The sequence below is a fragment of the Oncorhynchus masou genome, chromosome 25 (genome assembly GCF_036934945.1).
Source record: "Oncorhynchus masou masou isolate Uvic2021 chromosome 25, UVic_Omas_1.1, whole genome shotgun sequence".
In the NCBI taxonomy this organism is placed as follows: Eukaryota; Metazoa; Chordata; class Actinopteri; order Salmoniformes; family Salmonidae; genus Oncorhynchus; species Oncorhynchus masou.
In genome coordinates, this window is record NC_088236.1 from 44,372,905 (window position 1) to 44,392,860 (window position 19,956).

The following is a 19,956-nucleotide window of genomic DNA, read 5'->3' on the forward strand; positions in this document are numbered from 1 at the left end:
TGGAAAATTGGGTCCGGGTTTCTAAGGGTTGAAAAACACCCTCTGTGTTCAGGTTAATCTCGATCCACAATATGCCAGAGGAGGTAAAGCCATAACACACAGAGAGTGTTCACATTTTCAGCAGCAGACTATAATCGATCATGTCAAAAGCTGCATTTAAGTCAAACAAAACAGCTCCCACAATCGTCTTACTATAAATGTCTTTCAGCCAATCATCTGTCATTTGTGTCAGTTTCGTACATGTTGAGAACCCTTCCCTAAAAGTGTCCTAAAAGTCAATTGCTAATTTGCTAATTTGTTTAATGTGAAATTGCATATTATCTGGTCAAACCATTTTTTATACCCAAAGTTTACTGATGGTCGGTAGTAGGCTGATTGGTCGGCTGTTTGAACCAGTGAAGGGAGCTTTGCTAATCTTTCACCTCTTCTGATATCTGATTGGAAGTCGACTTCACAGCAATACTAATGGTCAGCAACAACAATCCAAACAACTCAGATGCATGTGAAGTATATGTAAAATATACAGAATTACTGCCCACTGCACGTGTCTTTCATAACAATATGATAATTTATGCACACATATAAAGGTTCAGAGTTATTTTTTTGTCATGTTTAAATGTGCTAATATTACCAATGAAAACAACATTAAAGTATTTGGCAATATCAGAAGGTTTTATAATGAAAGAGGCATCTGATTCAATGAAGGATGGAGCAGAGTTAGGTTTTTGCCAAAAATTTGATTTAAGTTGCTCCAAAGCATTTTACTATTGTCCTTTATATAATTTACTGGGAAGCTTATCAGAGGTAGACAGTGATATTTACATTTGAGCTGATGTGCAGGGTGAACTTCTCATAATGAGCTCCCTACTAGGGAAAATTGTCTCAGTGCTAAGAGTGTAATTCAGGTTTATAGGCACATGATTACTGCTGACAATGGCTGTCGTATTGACAGTGGTATTCAGGGGAGTTAGAAGAACATAAATTGGGTTGCTTACATTGACCATACTACCATCTCTACGGGAGTTGATATGCTTTCAATGTCTTCCTGTATGTTGCTGATTATGAAACATAGGACTGGAGCACAATACACGCAGGCCGTCAGGCTCTAAACCATCTCATAAAAAAGTATCTGATCTTGTAGATTGTTATTTAGGAATCATTAAAAATTGCTTCGGAGAGTTTTTTCACACCAAATACATTGTTGAACAAAAAATACATTGGTTTGATTAATCCTGAAGGTTGCCATTCAGTTGTTCAATCCATTAAATATTGGAAGGGGAGAAAACTATAATAGTAAAGGTTGACCAATAGTCCTCTAAATACACCCTCATCCCAGTGATGCAAAGTACTTCATTAAAAATACTTTAAAGTACTACTTAAGAAGTGTTTATGGGTATCTCTACTTTACTTTACTATTTATGTTTTTTGACACGTTGTACTTTTACTTCAATACATTCCTAAAGAAAATAATGTACTTTTTACATTTTCCCTGACACCCAAAAGTACTTGATACATTTTGAATACTTAGCAGAACAGGAAAATGGTCCTACTCACACACTTATCAAGAGAGCATACCTGGTCATTCCTACTGATGATCTGGTGGACTCAATAACCACACATTCTTCATTTGTAAATGATGTTTGAGTGGTGGAGTTTGCCCCTCTCTAACAGTAAATAAGAAAATGGTGCCGTCTGGATTGCATAATATAAGGAATTTGAAATGATTTATACTTTATACTATTGAAACCTAGGTGTATTTTAAACCACACACTTTTAGACGTTTTACTCAAGTAGTATTTCACTGGGTGACTTTCACTTTTTTCGAGTCATTTTCTATGAAGGTATCTTTTCTTTTTTAAGTGTGACAATTGGGTACTTTTCCACCACTGCCTAATCCTTGCTGATCATGGAACTGATATGGCAACGGTCCAGTCATAGTAAACTATATGCCAGGCTCCAGGATTAAACTGCCTGGCTTGGTTTGCGTTCCATGATGATTCCATGATGTGGAACATGTACATGTCCCAAATGATTGAACAACTAGTAATACGTTAAATATCCCCACTATTGCTTGCACTCTCAGGATCAATATGAATTCATATTTAACATTATACCTTTTTTTTAAGAAGAGAAATCTGGACTGAAATCTAAACTTTATAGAGTGCAAAGATTACATTTAGCCAGACTGCACGGATTTGGCTTGTCATCTCATTGACTTGCGTCTCCAAAATGAATCCCTGCAAATTACTGGGCCAAACAGATTAAATTCTGCATAACGGCACATAACTTCATATACTTAACTGTGGGCACACATATCTTATCTGTCATCCCTCTGCAACTGGATCTTGGACTTCCTGACGGGCCGCCACCAGGTGGTAAGGGCAGACAACACATCTGCCATGCTGATCCTCAAAACCAGGGCCCCTCAGGGATGCATGCTTAATCCCCTCCTGTACTCCCTGTTCACCCATGACTGCATGGCCAAGCACGACTCCAACACAATCATTAAGTTTGCTGACGACACAACAGTGGTAGGCCTGATCACCAAAAAGGATGAGACAGCATATAAGGAGGAGGTCAGAGACCTGGCAGTGTGGTGCCAGGACAACAACCTCTTCCTCAATGTGAGCAAGACATGATAGTGGACTACAGGAAAAGGAGGGCCGAACAGGCCCCCATTAACATCGACAGAGTTGTAGTGGAGACGGTTGAGAGTTTCAAGTTATTCGGTGTCCACATTACCAACAAACTATCATGGTCTGAACATACCAAGACAGTCGTGAAGAGGGCACGACAACACCTTGTCCCCCTCCGGACACTGAAAAGATTTGGCATGCGTCTCCAGAACCTCAAAAAGTTCTACAGCTGCACAATCGAGAGCATCCTGATCGGTTGCATCACTGCCTGGTATGGCAACTGCTCGGCATCTGACCGTAAGGCGCTACAGAGGGTAGTGTGTACGGCCCAATACATTAGAGGCCGATCTTCCTGCCACCCAGGACCTATATACTAGGTGGTGTCAGAGGAAGGCCCAAATCATAGACTGTTCTCTCTGCTATCGCACTGCAAGCAACACTGGAGCGCCAAGTCTATGTCCAAAAGGCTCCTGAACAGCTTCTACCCTCAAGCTTTAAGGCTGCTGAACAATTAACCTGTTGAAACTCCCCATCCCGGATCCGGGATCGTGACTAAAGCCTCAGGCTCATTAGCATAACGCAACGTTAACGATTTCTGAAAATCGCAAATAAAATGAAAATAATGCATCTGCTCTCAAGCTTAGCCTTTTCGTAACAACACTGTCATCTCAGATTTTCAAAATATGCTTTTGAACCATAGAAATTGACTAATTTGTGTAAGAGTATGCAAAGCTAGCATAGCATTTTGAGTAGCATTTAGCACGCAACATTTTCACAAAAACCAGATAACCAAATAAATAAAATCATTTACCTTTGAAGAGCTTCGGATGTTTTCAATGAGGAGACTCTCAGTTACATACCAAATGCGCAGTTTTTCCTGAAAGCGTCTGTGTGTAGGAGAAATCGTTCCGTTTTCTACATCGCATCTGGCTACCGAAACGAACCGAAAATTCAGTCACCTACAACGTCAAACTTTTTCCGAATTAACTCCATAATATCGACCGAAACATGGCAAACGTTGTTTGGAATCAATCCTCAAGGTGTTTTTTCACATATCTCTTCATTGATATATCGTTCGTGGAAGCTTGCTTTCCTCTCTGAATCCCATGGAAAAATACTGGCAGCTGACTTTTGCGCACCAATTTCGGCGCAGGACACCGGGCGGACACCTGGTAAATGTGGTCTCTTATGGTCAATCTTCCAATGATCTGCCTACAAATACATCACAATGCTGCAGACACCTTGGGGAAACGACAGAAAGGGCAGACTTACTCCTCTCGCATTCACAGCCATATAAGGAGACAATGGAAAACAGAGCCTCAAAAATCCTGCTCATTTCCTGGATGCCGTCTCATCTTGGTTTTGCCTGAAGCTCACGTTCTAGGGCACGCACAGAAAATATCTTGGTAGTTCTGGACACGTCAGTGTTTTCTTTCGAAAGCTACCAATTATATGCATAGTCGAGCATCTTTTTGTGACAAAATATCTTGTTTAAAACGGGAACGTTTTTCATCCAAAAATGAAATAGCGCCCCCAGAGCATCAAGAGGTTAATCAAATGGCCACTTGGACTATTTACACTGACCCCCCCCCCCCCCCCCCCTTTGTGTTTACAATGCTGCTACTCACTGTTTATTATCTATGCATAGTCACTTTACCCCAACCTACAAACTACCTCAACTAATATGTACCCCAACACATTGACTTGGTACCAGTACCCCCTGTATATAGCCTCGTTATTGTTATGTAACTTTATTGTGTTACTTTTAAGTTTTTAGTTTAGTTAATTTAGTAAATATTTTCTTAACTCTAATTCTTGAACCGCATTGTTGATTAAGGGCTTGTAAGTAAGCATTTCACGACAAGGTTGTATTCGGCACATGTAACAAATACAAGTTGTTTTGATATGCTTCAGTTTGCTGCCCTATGACTGGTTTCACACTTCAATTCAGTCTTATGTAGCATCATTTGAAATTGTGTTTTTTACATTGGATAAAAGTACAGACTTAGAGCTACAAAATGGTTTGTCATGCAGTTGAGGAACAATGGTTAAGTAATTCTGCTTTGAGAATTGATCAACTTGTAACCACACTTTTGAGAACATGGCCCTTGATTGTTTGGAAAACCTACTGGAGAGCTCTTCTTTGTCTTTACCCATTCAGCATTGTTCACAGCCTCTTAAGCCCCACCCATCTCTATATGATTCACATGTGAGGCCATGTGCTAAACAGAGTGAGTAAGGTTGTTTAGAAAACACCCAACTATTTCAAGACTAAAGTGCTGAAAGTACTGTAGTAGCAAAAGTGGTAGTAGAAAGTACACTTTATTTAGTCCTCGGCCAATATCCTATTCTGACTTTGGTGCGGATCATGTTGTTATTTACGTTGTTGTAAACACACACTATATCAAATAAAATGTTTGTTTGTCACGTGCATAGAATACAGAAGGTGTAAAAAGTACAATTAAATGATAACTTACATATTTGCAGAGTAGCGAAATGCTATAACCACCCACAGCCACATCTAGCTAAGTGGATGGATCACTATTGTCTAGACATGTACACATGTTGATGAAATACAATATATGGCCGTAATCACACTCAGACATACCTGGCCAACCTGATGGGTTTTGTCGTCACGACTTCCGCCGAAGTCGGCTCCCCTTCCTTGTTCGGGCGGCATTCGGCAGTCGACGTCACCGGCCTTCTAGCCATCGCAGCTCCATTTTTCATTGTTCCATTTGTTTTGTCTTGTTCCCCGCACACCTGGTTTACATTCCCTAATCACACTGCATATTTATATATATTCCTCTGTTCCCCCCATGTCTTTGTGTGGAATTGTTTTGTTACGTGTTATGCACCAGACTGGTTCCCGGGTATCGTGTGTTGACCCGTAGTATGTTGTTGTCATACATTTGCATTATTGTGAGTGTTTTCGCACTTCAAAACTCTCTGCTCTCCTGCACCTGACTTCTTACTAGTAGCACACAACCTTGACATATGTAATCATCTGGCGAAGTGGAGTCTTTTGTAAGACATGAAGCTAGCTAGCTAAACAATGAACCATAATTCCAGCCCATAGCTACAGTACAAATGGGTTGCCATAGCTAGCCATCATGCATTAAATTAATTTGTAGTATGAATCTGCAGGTAGTTACCGCTAGCCAACTAGGTTCAATGTCAGCTAGCTAGCTAACATTAGGCTATAAATAGCAATGCAAATGGAAAATCATATTACTACGCAGATCATACACGTAATGCTAGCGAGCGAGCCAAAATGTTCTAGATAGCTAACAGTACTCTTTAACTTGCAGTAAAAACAACTTTCTGACCAAATTAGAAATGTAGCTAGACTCTTACCCGTATACATTGATGAATGCTTGTTTGGCCTGTTGTGTCAAGTCACACCAGTTCACACTGACTGTGTGCAGTCCATCACAACTTTTTCCCACTGATCATTGTCAATTACGCTTGATAAAATCAGAGCAACAATGTTGTTGAGAGCGGTAGCAACACTTTTGCAGGACTCCATTGCTAATGTTATATCTTTCAAAAACTCTGCGGTGGCAAGGATTAACTACACATACTGAGCAGCTCATGTCTACACATACTGAGCAGCTCACAGAAGCATGCTACATCGCTTCAGGACCCTTCTATAACATTCCATTTACATCAGAAATAGAGATTTGGTTGTAAAAAATCTAACTTGTTATAATGACAAACACCATTTGACACTGTTTTATCTCCTTCCATTTGTTTTTTTTTCTACACTCAGGACCTTGCCAACCGAACCCATGCCACAACAGAGGAATATGTGAAATCAGTGAAACCTACAGAGGCGACACGTTCATAGGTTACGTCTGCAAATGTCCAACCGGCTTCAACGGGATCCACTGCCAACACAGTAAGTTGGATGATTATCATTACACCTTATAGATACCAGTGATATCATTTCTAGGAAAGAAATTCAAATGAAGAAAAGTAGAGCTCTTAGAGAAATATACACATTATGCCCTTCATATAAATACTTGCCACTGGTTAATACTAGAACCACTAAAGCAGTCATTTTGACTGCTCATGATTTTTAACTCACACCCCCCTCTGTCCTTGACTTTTCCTAAATAAGTCTATATAACACACTGCCGCTGTTAGAATCTTAATATTGCAAACAGAACTGGAGTTAAACCAGTTTTAGGGGGGCATGTCATTTTTTTGAATGGTTTTCCCCCATTGCGCCTCCTTCTCCCAAAAGTAGGGCCTGCTCCACTCCATTTTCAGACAGTTTAAAGTGCAGAGCTCAGATGACAATCCCCCGAGAATTGACCCAAAACTGAACCAAAACTAATTTCACACATACAGTACCAGTCAAAAGTTTGGAAACACCTAGTCATTCAAGGGTTTTTCTTTATTTTTTACTATTTACTACATTGCAGAATAATAGTGAAGACATCAAATCTATGAAATAACACATATGGAATTATGTAGTAACCAAAACAAGTGTGAAACAAATCAAAAAATATTTTATATTTGAGATTCTTCAAAGTAGCAACCCTTTGCATTGATGACAACTTTGCACACTCTTGGCGTTCTCTCAATGAGCTTCATGAGGTAGTCACCCGGAATGCTTTCTAATTAGCAGGTGTGCCTTGTCAACCTTTTTACACATACCAAAAAAAAGGGTGTGATCATTCTACAGTGGTCCCTGGAGCATACGCGCCAACTGGTGTGATTAGAAAGCTTGTTTTGATTGACGCAACAATCAGCACTTGAGCTGGCCACACTGTTTATTCACGGAAATATTTTGCAAAACACAGTCCTTACAAAGTTATGTCCAGAATGTGACCAGTTCATTTTTGGATGCAATGTTCAGAAATTCACAGATATAGCTGCAGCATTACAAACCAGAAAATGTAGTCTACATTTCTCCTAGCGGTAACTGAGGAAAGATTGACCTAACAAAGAAGGCCATATTTTATATCTCTCGGCTGACAGAAACTACAATATGAATGAGCTAATAGCAATTACTATTTACAATTGATCACGTCATGGGTGAGCTCACCCTTGACCGAAATAATAGAGTTAAACATTTTCTAGAAATCGAAAGTAATCCGACAATGGGTAGTTTGTGCACGCCACCATGTTTTTTTTTACATCAACCAAAGATAATAAGAGACAAGATGAGTTTGGTCTGTTTGTAGTATGCATGTTGAAGGGGATGTGTTGTCTACGATCATTCACTTCTCTTCATTTACTTCCAGAAGTTTACCCGGAAGTTGAGTGAACCATTCCTTCACCTCATCATAACCACTTTGATCCGACAGACGTGACACATTGTGTAATGTCAACAAAACATGGCACCACACACAGCTGGCAAATAGCTTAGCATTAGCTAATTATAATCAGTACAACATTCAAAAAAGTATTTTACACACATCATGGGTGTCCATTCAAATCTTTGCAATAACCAGAACTTGAAAACATGTGAATAAAACTGGAAATACATTATGCTCCAAACATACATAGATCCAGTTGAAGTCGGAAGTTTACATACACTTAGGTTGGAGTCATTAAAATTAATTATTAAACCACTCCACAAATTTATTGTTAATTAACAAACTATAGTTTTGGCAAGTCGGTTAGGTGCATAACACAAGTAATTTTTTCCTACAGTTGTTTACAGACAGATTATTTCACTGTATCACAATTCCAGTGCGTCAGAAGTTTACATGCACTAAGTTGACTGTGCCTTTAAACAGCTTGGAAATTATGTCATGGCTTTAGGAGCTTCTGATAGGCAAATTTACATAATTTCAGTCAATTGGAGGTGTACCTGTGGATGTATTTCGAGGCCTACCTTCAAACACAGTGCCTCTTTGCTTGACATCATGGAAAAATCAAAAGAATTAACCAAGACACCCCCCTTGTGAAGATGCTGGAGGAAACAGGTACAAAAGTATCTATTTCCACTGTAAAACGAGTCCTATATCGACATAACCTGAAAGCAAGGAAGAAGCCACTGCTCCAAAACCACCATAAAAAATCCGGACTATGGTTTGCAACTGCACATGGAGACAAAGATCATACTTTTTGGAGAAATGTCCTCTGGTCTGATGAAACAAAAGTAGAACTCTTTGGCCATAATGACCATTGTTATGTTTGGAGGAAAAAGGGGAGGCTTGCAAGCCGAAGAATACCATCCCAACCATGAAGCTTGGGGGTGGCAGCATCATGTTGTGGGTGTGCTTTGCTGCCGGAGGGACTGGTGCACTTCACAAAATAGATATTTTGAAGCAACATCTCAAGACATCAGTCAGGAAGTTAAAGCTTGGTCGCAAATTGGTCTTCCAAATGGATAATGCCCCCAAAAATACTTACAAAGTTGTGGCAAAATGGCATAAGGACAACAAAGTCAAGGTATTGGAGTGGCCATCACAAAGCCCAGACCTCAATCATATAGAAAATGTGTGGGCAGAGCTGAAAAAGTGTGTGTGAGCAAGGAGGCCGACAAACTTGACTCAGTTACACCAGCTCTGTCTGGAGGAATGGGCCAAAATTTACCCTACTTATTGCGGGAACCTTGTGGAAGGCTAGCAGAAACATTTGACCCAAGTTGAGCATTTTAAAGGCAATGCTACCAAATACTAATTGAGGTAATGTAAACTTCTGACCCACTGGCAAAGTAATGAAGGAAATAAAAGCTGAAATAAGTCGTTCTCTCTACCATTATTCTGACATTTCACATTCTTACAATAAAGTGGTGTTCCTAACTGACCTAATACAGGGAATTTTTACTAGCATTACATGTCAGGAATTGTGAATAACTGAGTTTAAATGTATTTGGCTTAGGTGTATGTAAACTTCCGACTTCAACTGTAGATAATGTATGCGCCCACAGTAGAAACAACATTACAGAAAATATGAACTTACATGAATAAGAATGCACACATGTTCAAAGGTATTATTTGTAAGGAAAACAACAAAGAATACAATGCGAGCGCCAGCCAGAAAATGTTCCAATTCGTGCAAACTGCGCCACTGTCTGTATACTTGATCTGCGCAAACATTGGTGAAGTGCGTGGGCTCTCCTCGAAGAGCGGCTCAGTAAAGCCTGAAACATAAATTGTCCACAATGCTGAAATGGGCTACTTCGATGTGAATTAATGACAAGGCAGAACCCACCGAAATTCAAACTGTTGTTAGAAAATAATTGGAATTTGACAAGTTGAAACATGGCCTATAGATAATTAGCTGGCAGCACGTGTTAACTGTCCTAATGAGTAATAATCACATTTTGGAACAGTGAGTGCATACAACAACTCACGCTGGGGAGACCATTAGAGATATTTGGAACTCACGTATGAAAAGGTTAAAAGTTAATTGGTTTAATGTATTTCCTTCTTAATGTGTTAGAGCCAATCAGTTGTGTTGTGACAGTATAGGGGTGGTATACAGAAGATAGCCCTATTTGGTAAAAGACCAAGTCCATATTATGTCAAGAACAGCTCAAATAAGCAAAGAGAATCTACAGTCCATCATTACTTTAAGACATGAAGGTAAGTCAATCAGGATAATTTCAAAAACAGGCTCTCATGTAGACCGCCACAGGAAAGGAAGACCCAGAGTTCTCTGCTTCTGAGGATAAGTTCATTAGAGTTACCAGCCTGAGAAATTGCAGACCAGAGTTCAAGTAACAGAGACATTGCAACATCAACTGTTCAGAGTAGACTGCATGAATCAGGACTTCATGGTCGAATTGCTGCAAAGAAACGACTACTAAAGGAAACAGATAAGAAGAGAATACTTGATTGGGCCGAGAAACACGTGCAATTGACATTAGACCAGTGGAAATCTGTCCTTTGGTCTGATGAGCCCAAATTTGTGATTTTTGGTTCCAACTGCCGTGTCTCTGTGAGACGCAGAATAGGTGAACGGATGATCTCCACATGTGGTATTCGCACTGTGAAGCACAGAGTGCAACGGTTGTCGTTGGTTGAAGAAGGTGAAGAGGACCAAGATGCAGTGTGGTACGTGTTCATGGTAAATTTAATAAAGAAACTGAACAATAGAAAAAAAGAAGAACAAACAAAACAGTTCTGTCTGGTACAGAGACAGAAAACAACTACACAGAGACAACAATTGACAGCTGCCTCTGATTGGGAAGCATACCAGGCCAAACACATAGAAATACAAACATAGAACAAAACCTAGAATGCCCACCCCAACTCACGCCCTGACCAACCTAAAATAGAGACATAAAAAAAGGAACTAAGGTCAGGATGTGACACAGAGGAGGTGTGATGGTGTGGGGGTGCTTTGCTGATGAGGCACAGTTAACCAGCATGACCAACACAGCATTCTGCAGCGATACGCCATCCCATCTGGTTTGCCCTTATTGGGACTACCATTTGTTTTTCAATTGGACAATGACCCAACACACCTCCAGGCTGTGTATGGGCTGTTTGACCAAGTACGAGATTGTGTTTTGGTGTATTCACTACAATGTTCTACAATATAAGAAAAACCCTTGATTGAGTAGGTGTGTCCAAACTTTTGACTGGTACTGAATAACAAAAGCTGAAATAAATGATTAAAGTATGATGGGGAGAACGGGTGAGTTGATGAGCAAGGGTAAGCGAAAGAAGAAGAATTATGTAATTACCCAATCTGAAGGAGGAACAGGGAGGGCCATTCTATTTGTAGTCTTAATCTTAATGTGGTACTCTATCTACAATATGTCAGTTCTCCTTATAAAAGCAGTCTTATTATCAGTCTACTCTGGCCTACTTGGAGTAGGCTGCACAGCGAGAGCGGGCATAATTGTAAATGCTGAACTGCTTTCAATCTTAGGGGAAATATCCACATCATGCAGCAGGCATGAGTGTCGGAGAATGTGGTGATCAGACTTGGGGAAACTTACATGGCAAGGGAAGCAATGTCCCCATGGATCATTTCTTCACTTCACTGTCATTGGTGAAAAAGTTGTTTGCAAAGAAAACAAGTCTGAAAGGTGTTGGGCCGAAAATCTCCCCCCTGACAGAATTCTCCCCAACCCATTGCGTTCTTCATTGCTGTGACTTGCTTGCTAGTTGAGATTTCTGCTCTTCACTCCATTGTCAGTTAAGCCTACGTTTCACTGATCGTACAGTATAAAAAATACTAATTACACTGTTAAAATGTTGCAGTCAAAATGACTGCTCATGAGCTTGAAGGGGGAGTCTAATGTTAAATGCTCACCTGTCATGTCAATTGGAGAGGTTAGAGAAAACAAATGATAGCCCTTTCGGTAAAAATCTGTGATTTTAAAAGGGTTGAACGAAGTCAACCTTTGTCCTATCGTGATTATTGTACTCGTAATACATAGTATAGTATAAACCAGTGGTTCCCAAACATTTTTGGTTACTGTAAAGCCAAATAAAAGGTTACTGTAAAGCCAAAATATTTTGGGTTACTGTAAAGCATTTTTCTCTGCCCGGAGTACCTCTGAAGTGCCCCCTCGTGTACATTCTACCATTAGACTTGTGGTCTCATGAGTCTTCTTAACCGTTGTGTGGTGTTCATGTTTTTGTTATTCACCCACTGTTCGCGGGTCTGATGGACCCACAAACACAGCCAAAACGTACATGTTAACATATCAATTACAAGCAATATAGATGGCATACATGGTTAATATTTGCCATTTCCCTCTGATAGAACACATTTATCACTAAAAGCTCTATTAATTTAAAAAAAATCAAAAGTGATTTTTGTAGACAAATATCTATTATAATCAAGACATGGGTGCAATAAATCATGTTTACCTTGAACATATATTAATGTAACAAGGTTTTCATCACTATTGATGTTTACTGCTTTGGACTGAAGGACAAATTTTATATACAGTATTTTATGGACATGATAAATGATCGCTATTGAACACAAATAAAGGCCGGTCTACACACCACATGAGGGACAGATTTTACTGTTTTGTGTTGCAAATGTATTTCTTGCACTTGATGCATGTAGAATGATGAAAACACTTAGTTCAAAAATTGAACTAACATCTCACACACTCACTCACATATATTGTTACATCAGGCCAAGGTAGGAGAGACAGCCACACACACATGCAACAACATCACTCACACTTACTTCTGGTATTGGAGTTGTTGGAGGTTGCGAGTTGGGAGGATGGGGAACCAGCATCCTCCTCATGATGGCTGCAAAAGCTGGGGTCCTTGGGATATGTTGCCTCCTCTGGATTTGAAGTCTTACCAATGCCTTTCCCTGCTCCTCGAGAAAGAGTCGTCTCCTCTGGAGCTTCCCTCTGTTCCAATCTGGGTTCAACGCCATCCAGACGACAAATGAGTTGTACCCCGAAATGTCCAAAATGTTGAAGAATATCAGAAGTGGCAAGCATAAGATTCTCCTTTTGCAGCTGTAGCCAGTCACCAGTTTGTCCACCTCTCCTTTTGTGGCATGATTTCTGGTTTTTGATTTTTTCTGGCCACAGATTCTCCCATCCCTATGCAGCGTACTAATGAGTACCACATTTTTCCCTTTCTTTGGCACGTAGGACACTACGGCTGTGAACACAAATTTAGAGCAATTGATAGGCCTGTTCCGTGTATTCAACAGCTGAGGTGGGAGCTCTGGATTGATTTTTCTTACTGTTCCTACCATCATCAGCTTCGTCTTGAGGAGCTCCTGTCCCAGCTTAAGCAAAGTAAAAAAGTTATGGCATGTGATGTTGTGGCCACAGAGTCCCTGTGTCACATCCAGGACAACCCACATCGCTTGCTTCTTCTCAGAGGCTCAGAGGTTCCACACATACAGTATGATGAAGTAGTATCACAGGCAGCCCAGATCTTGATTCCATATTTTGCATGTTTAGAGAGTATGTACTGCCTGAAGGGGCAGCGGCCCCTCAATGGCATAAGCTGCTCATCAACAGTAATGTTGGGCCCAGGTTTGTAAAACAGGGAAAGGCGGTCCACCCGCTTGTCCAACACTGACCTGATTTCAGCTACCTTGTCTCTCTGACGCCAAGTTGGTCTGGTGTCTCGGTTAACGAGGCGGTCATCCTGGAAAAAATTTGGAAGTTTTCCAGAGTTAATGTTGCATGGAAAAGTTCTCTGCCAGTTTCTGCATCCCTCAGGGATTCTGTGGATTCCCCACTGGATCTGAAAACACCAGCAATGATAAGAACCCCAAAATAGGCATGTAAAAACATGCCTTCCCTCCAAATTAGTGCAGTCCAGAATGATTTAGTGCATGGTGTCAGGGATGAACAGCTCAAAATAAGACGTTATGTCCTGCACATGAGTAACCGCCATCTGCGTCGGCCTTGGTTGCATCCTTATCACATTGGCAGCCATGCGTGGTGGCTCATTTCATGAATTTTCAAAATTGTTTGGACAACCATATTTTTCCTCCTGCAGGCTGCTGATGAGCTGGTTGCTGACTGGCTGATCCTGTGGCTGGCTGAGGGTCAATCTCATCCTCGTCTTCCAACTCACTGTCAGACTTCGAATTGACAGAGACATGATCCTCATATTCTGAAAATTATTCATCTTTCAAAATGGAAGAAGCTCATTCCACACTAGCTTCTCCCTCTATAAAAAATATATCTAAGGCCCTCCGAGCAAAGATTATTTTTGCCATACTGATTGATTGTGGTAAGGAGCTACACATGCAAAGCTAGTTATTTGTTGTGTCCCTCTCCCAATTTGCACCTGACTGGGGTAGAGTGTGGGAAAATTTTACAATGTAGCAAAATAATGTATTGTAATAACATTTTGCAGGTTCCCGCAAGATGTTGTGTAGTTTCACACACTACAAAGGGTAAAGGGTGAGAGAAAAGCTGGAGAAAGGAAGATAGGCAGGGAGACAGACAGGTTACTGGTGCTACGTTGAAACAGCAGGCCCAGGGAGGAGGAAGACACACAGCAAACCTTTTTGTTAAAGTTTTACTTGTTTTCACCTACACACACACTTTCCACACTTCTATCACCCTCGGGTCCAGTGGACCTGAACACCATGTATGTAATATAAATGTGTAGGGGGTGCACAGTGTGCACTCAATGAAAATGTTTTCTTTAACATGTTCTTAACAGAAAGTGATGCATGGCCAATGAGTCTCAGGATGAATCTTTGTTTTTTGTTAACATTGAAAATGGGTCCCACAGACCCGAATACCACACAAGCATCAAGAACCTCCTGTGCAGAGTCCAAGTAACCCCAGAGGTCCTAGTACCCATGGTTGGGAGCCACTGGTATAAATGATGGTATTGCCCCCCATATTGGCCAACTAAAAACATAACATTTAAGCAACAACAATAATTTAAAAAAACACTGTCGGCCTACTGCACGGAATTGCATGCTAGAACTGGACGAATCATGGTAATAGATAATATTGTTGAAAGCCCTTCCTTTCTGGTGGAGCTTCAGCGTGAAACAGGTGTGTGTGTGTCTGCTTGGCGTGCACGTGATGGAGCAAATTGACAGTCAACTGGTGAGGAATGGGCTGTCTTGCCATAGTGAGTTTGTTTATGAATCCTGAGCTGAAAATATGCAACGTCTACAGCCTCCAGAGATGGATAATAATTGCTTTATTTGCATCAACCTCCTCTCTTAAATTTGTTTGTTCAATCTCTCATAAAGCTGTGATTGTGAATAGCCTACAGTATGCCTAGGTCTTTGGACTGCTTTCATTCTTGTTCTTTTTGAAAGCGGCACCTTAGGACGACACCTTCTTAGGCTATTTGAATATGTGGGAAACAGGTTACTCTTCATAACTTGAATTTGTCTTTAATTTTGATGATAGGTCTAGCAGGAGGACTGGCCATCTGGTTTTAACATGAAGGGATGTTTCCGGGCCTCACGGACCGTTTCCTTCTTGATAAGATTAAACTTGATTTAACTTAACATTCAATTTTTCTATAGGCTATTGATATTGTTTGTTCCCTCATATTATTAGTCGTCTGGCTACCTTTTGTTTTAGCCTATTCAAACGTTTTGAGATGGAACTCCGTTAGATTAATGCATTGTATGATCAGGAGAAAGCCATGTATAAAATGATGAAAGCGTAGCCTAGCCCAGCCCAAAGTCATATTAAACGCCTAGAGAATGGAGAGAGAAGGTTATTTAACCTGTTTTTGAAACAGCTAGACACAAGACAGATAGATAAGGAGTGTCTCTTATATAAAGAAATTAATGGTGAAGATGGTGAGGCGTTATTCATCACTCCAGAGAACGCATTTCCACTGCTCCATACGCCAATGGCGGCAAGCTTAACACCACTCCAACCAACGCTTGTTATTGTGCATGGTGATTTTAGGCTTGTGTGAGGCTGCTCGGCCATAGAAACCCATTTCATGAAGCTCCCGACGAACAATTATTGTACTGACTTCCAGAGACAGTTTGGAACCGAGGACAGACAATTTTTACGGGCTACGTGCTTCAGCACTCGGCGGTCCTATTCTGTGAGCTTGTGTGGCCTACCACGTCCCGTCTGAGCTGTTGCTGCTGCTAGACGTTTCCACTTCACTATAACAGCACCTACAGTTGACTGTGGCAGCTCTTGCAGGGCAGAAATTTGACGAATTGACTTGTTGAAAAGGTGTCATGACGGTGCCATGTTGAAAGTAACTGAACTCTTTTGTAAAGCCATTCTACTGCCAATGTTTGTCTATGGAGATTGCATGGCTGTGTGCTCAATTTTACATACCTGTCAGCAACGGGTGTGGATGAAATAGCCGAATCCACATACTTTTGTATACATACAGTGGGGCAAAATGTATTTAGTCAGCCACCAATTGTGCAAGTTCTCCCACATAAAAAGATGAGAGAGGCCTGTAATTATCATCATGTACACTTTAACTATGACAGACAAAAATGAGAAAAAAAATCCAGAAATTCACATTGTAGGATTTTTTATGAATTTATTTGCAAATTATGGTGGAAAATAAGTATTTGGTCAATAACAAAAGTTTATCTCAATACTTTGTTATATACCCTTTGTTGGCAATGACAGAGGTCAAACGTTTTCTGTAACTCTTCACAAGGTTTTAACACACTGTTGCTGGTATTTTGGACCATTCCTCCATGCAGATCTCCTCTAGAGCAGTGATGTTTTGGGGCTGTTGCTGGGCAACACGGACTTTCAACTCCCTCCAAAGATTTTCTATGGGGTTGAGATCAGGAGACTGGCTAGGCCACTCCAGGACCTTGAAATGCTTCTTACGAAGCCTTCGTTGCCCGGGCAGTGTGTTTGGGATCATTGTCATGCTGAAAGACCCAGCCACGTTTCATCTTCAATGCCCTTGCTGATGGTAGGCTTTGTTACTTTGGTCCCAGCTCTCTGCAGGTCATTCACTAGGTCCACTATGTGGTTCTGGGATTTTTGCTCACCGTTCTTGTGATCATTTTGACCCCCGGGGTGGGATCTTGCGTGGAGCCCCAGATCGATGGTCTTATATGTCTTCCATTTCCTAATATTTGCTCCCACAGTTGATTTCTTCAAACCAAGCTGCTTACCTATTGCAGATTCAGTCTTCCCAGCCTGGTGCAGGTCTACAATTTTGTTTTTGGTGTCCTTTGACAGCTCTTTGGTCTTGGCCATAGTGGAGTTTGGAGTGTGACTGTTTGAGGTTGTGGACAGGTGTCTTTTATACTGATAACAAGTTTAAACAGGTGCCATTAATACAGGTAACGAGTGGAGGACAGAGGAGCCTCTTAAAGAAGAAGTTACAGGTCTGTTAGAGCCAGAAATATTGCTTGTTTGTAGGTGACCAAATACTTATTTTCAACCATAATTTGCAAATACATTCATTAAAAATCATACAATGTGATTTTCTGGATTTTTTTTCTCATTTTGTCTGTCATAGTTGAAGTGTACCTATGATGAAAATTACAGGCCTCTCTCATCTTTTTAAGTGGGAGAACTTGCACAATTTGTGGCTGACTAAATACGTTTTTGCCCCACTGTAGTCTATGTTTAGGTTATAAGGCCCATGCATCCGACAGAGAGAGATACAATATTTTCTGACTGGACATTTTGCACTGCTTTGGTGGAATTCTCCGCTTTGTCTAGCCTACATTCATGTCTTGCATTATGTGTATAATATTGTTGAAATAGGCTATAGTTGTTGTTGAAATAGTCTATAGCAAATAGGAATAGGCAAATTACTCAGAATTTCACTGGTGTGCTGCCCTGCTGTGTCCTGCCTGAATCCGTTCTTCAGCTTACTACACAGCGCCAGTCAAGTTCAAATAGGCTAAACCATCGCCTGTCACGCCACAATTTCATCAACATCGACAATGGCTGTCAATTGTTGTCGATAGATAGACTATACTATCGTAATCTCACCCAACCCTAACGTTGTGTTTCAAGCAAAGCAAAATGATAGGACAGTATGTCAGGGATATAAAAGAAAAGTGCTGAATTTGCATTCCTTTGTAGAGTATACACTTAAAAAGGTTAGTGTTAGATAATGTGTGTTTTTACAACTAATTATGTATTACCGCATCTTGTGTGTAGACATTTCTTTTTTTTTTTAAAGGGAAAAAAAAGCTTTACATTGTTTTGGCAAATCCCCACACTGAAACGTGCTTTTGAGTCCTTTCTTCTGAGTGTTGGCCATTTTATTGGATTAATCAAAGCACAAACAACCGCTGTTTAGAAGAAACAAAAGGAACCAATCATGAATATATTCAAAACACATTCATCTTTGTTTTTATATTGCATAAAACCACCAAAAAAGACATGGCAACGATGTGAATAGATTAACATGAGAGCAACATGAAGTCATAAAAAAAAAAAATCTGATTCCACTGCATTTCTCTTGGGAGAGAGGGGGGGGGTAGAGAGAAAGAGAGAGGGTGAAAGAAGGTGAAAGAGATAGTAATTCTAAAGAAGATGCATCTGGCTCATACTTCAGTCTTTCCTCACTTGTAGCAAGGATAAACAAGACCCAGAAGATAAGCAGAGATGTTCTGGAGGAAAGTGATGTTTCTATTCCTCCCTGTTTTTGAAATTAAACAGAAAGAGATCATTTGAGACACAGTGGTATGCCTGTCTAAAGGGAAAGGAGGGACAGTGAAGATTGAGATCAGTCTTTTACATCTCAAGTTTTGCTGTTGATTTTAGTATCTTTCACATCTGAAAATAATTCCAGTTACTTTACATAATAAATGTGTGGAATTAATTATGAATGGACTTCTTGCTCTCCCTTTTTGGATGATACACACAATAGCTGTTCATATGTACTCTAAAATGCTGCAAAATGCTACGCATATTTGAACTTAACCAATAGTCTATTTTCTTCATATTGAGAAGTATCTAAATAAAACACAATGGGACATTGTAATTTATTGTTCTACAGAAAGGCCTGATGAGGACTGTATCACCCATGTGCATTTGTTCTACTGCTGTCCTTTTGTGTGATCAAGTATACGGGCAAAGTTATTTGACTGAGTGACAGCACCACATTTAATCATGACTTTGTCAACATTTGCCAAAAGCATATGGCCCAGGGCTGATTTCAGAATAAGCGAGACATTAGCATGTGAGTCATAATTCAGTTATTGTTTCCCATTAAGCCCTGTGGGCTAAAACCAATTTGATATGGCCTGAATACGTACCAATATCTGCCAATTTTCTTTTCACCCATTACAGTCTAATTATTAAAAAAATCTGTATCTGAAGACATTATTAAACAAAATCTAGATTCTGGATAATTTGAGCAATTAAATGATAAAGGCGTGGCCATAATTGTTCTCTCAGAATGACAGTTTGGCTGACTTCATTGTGGTGTGGGTGGGCATTTGCTGATTAGCTTTAATGGAAAATATACAATTTAGTTGATCAGATTCTTATCGGAGGGGAACAAACTCGGGTTGAATTGCTGCCTGCATGCCAGGGAATCCAGCAGAAACCAGAATGACAAGGAGCGAGAGGAGATGTTTGCAAATTGAAAACTGGTCTAACCTGAATATTGTCCTTCTTGACACCATTGCACTGCTTATTTTGCTTCAAAACAAATCACAAGTCAGAGAACTGCACTGGAGTACTTCACTATTGCATTTACTACTATTCTAACCACAGTCTGTTCACCAAGCCTCATTTTCTCATCTGTAGGTATGGCCTTCTCTTGCTCTTGGATTCTGATTTAACATGTACTACATATAATATACACATTTATCAGTACTGCGTATTCTGTTACCAATACTCTGGCATGAGTGTGTGCAGCAGAGATACACAAGCCTTTGCTGTTCGCTTTACCTGCTCACTCAGACCCAAATCCAATTTGACACCGTTGAGCATCATCCTAAACACAGCCAGTGT

The 19,956-nt window shown here is 40.3% G+C and overlaps 1 protein-coding gene across 3 annotated transcripts in view; it reads left to right on the forward strand.

Moving 5' to 3' along the window:
- Positions 1–19,956, forward strand: part of LOC135514386 (EGF-like repeat and discoidin I-like domain-containing protein 3) — a 267,032-nt gene that overhangs the window by 112,462 nt on the left and 134,614 nt on the right. For all 3 annotated transcript variants that reach the window (XM_064937834.1, XM_064937835.1, XM_064937836.1), the window contains one exon: positions 6,409–6,537. In XM_064937834.1, the coding sequence (XP_064793906.1) occupies positions 6,409–6,537 (129 nt within the window). The remainder of the gene's footprint in view (positions 1–6,408; positions 6,538–19,956) is intronic.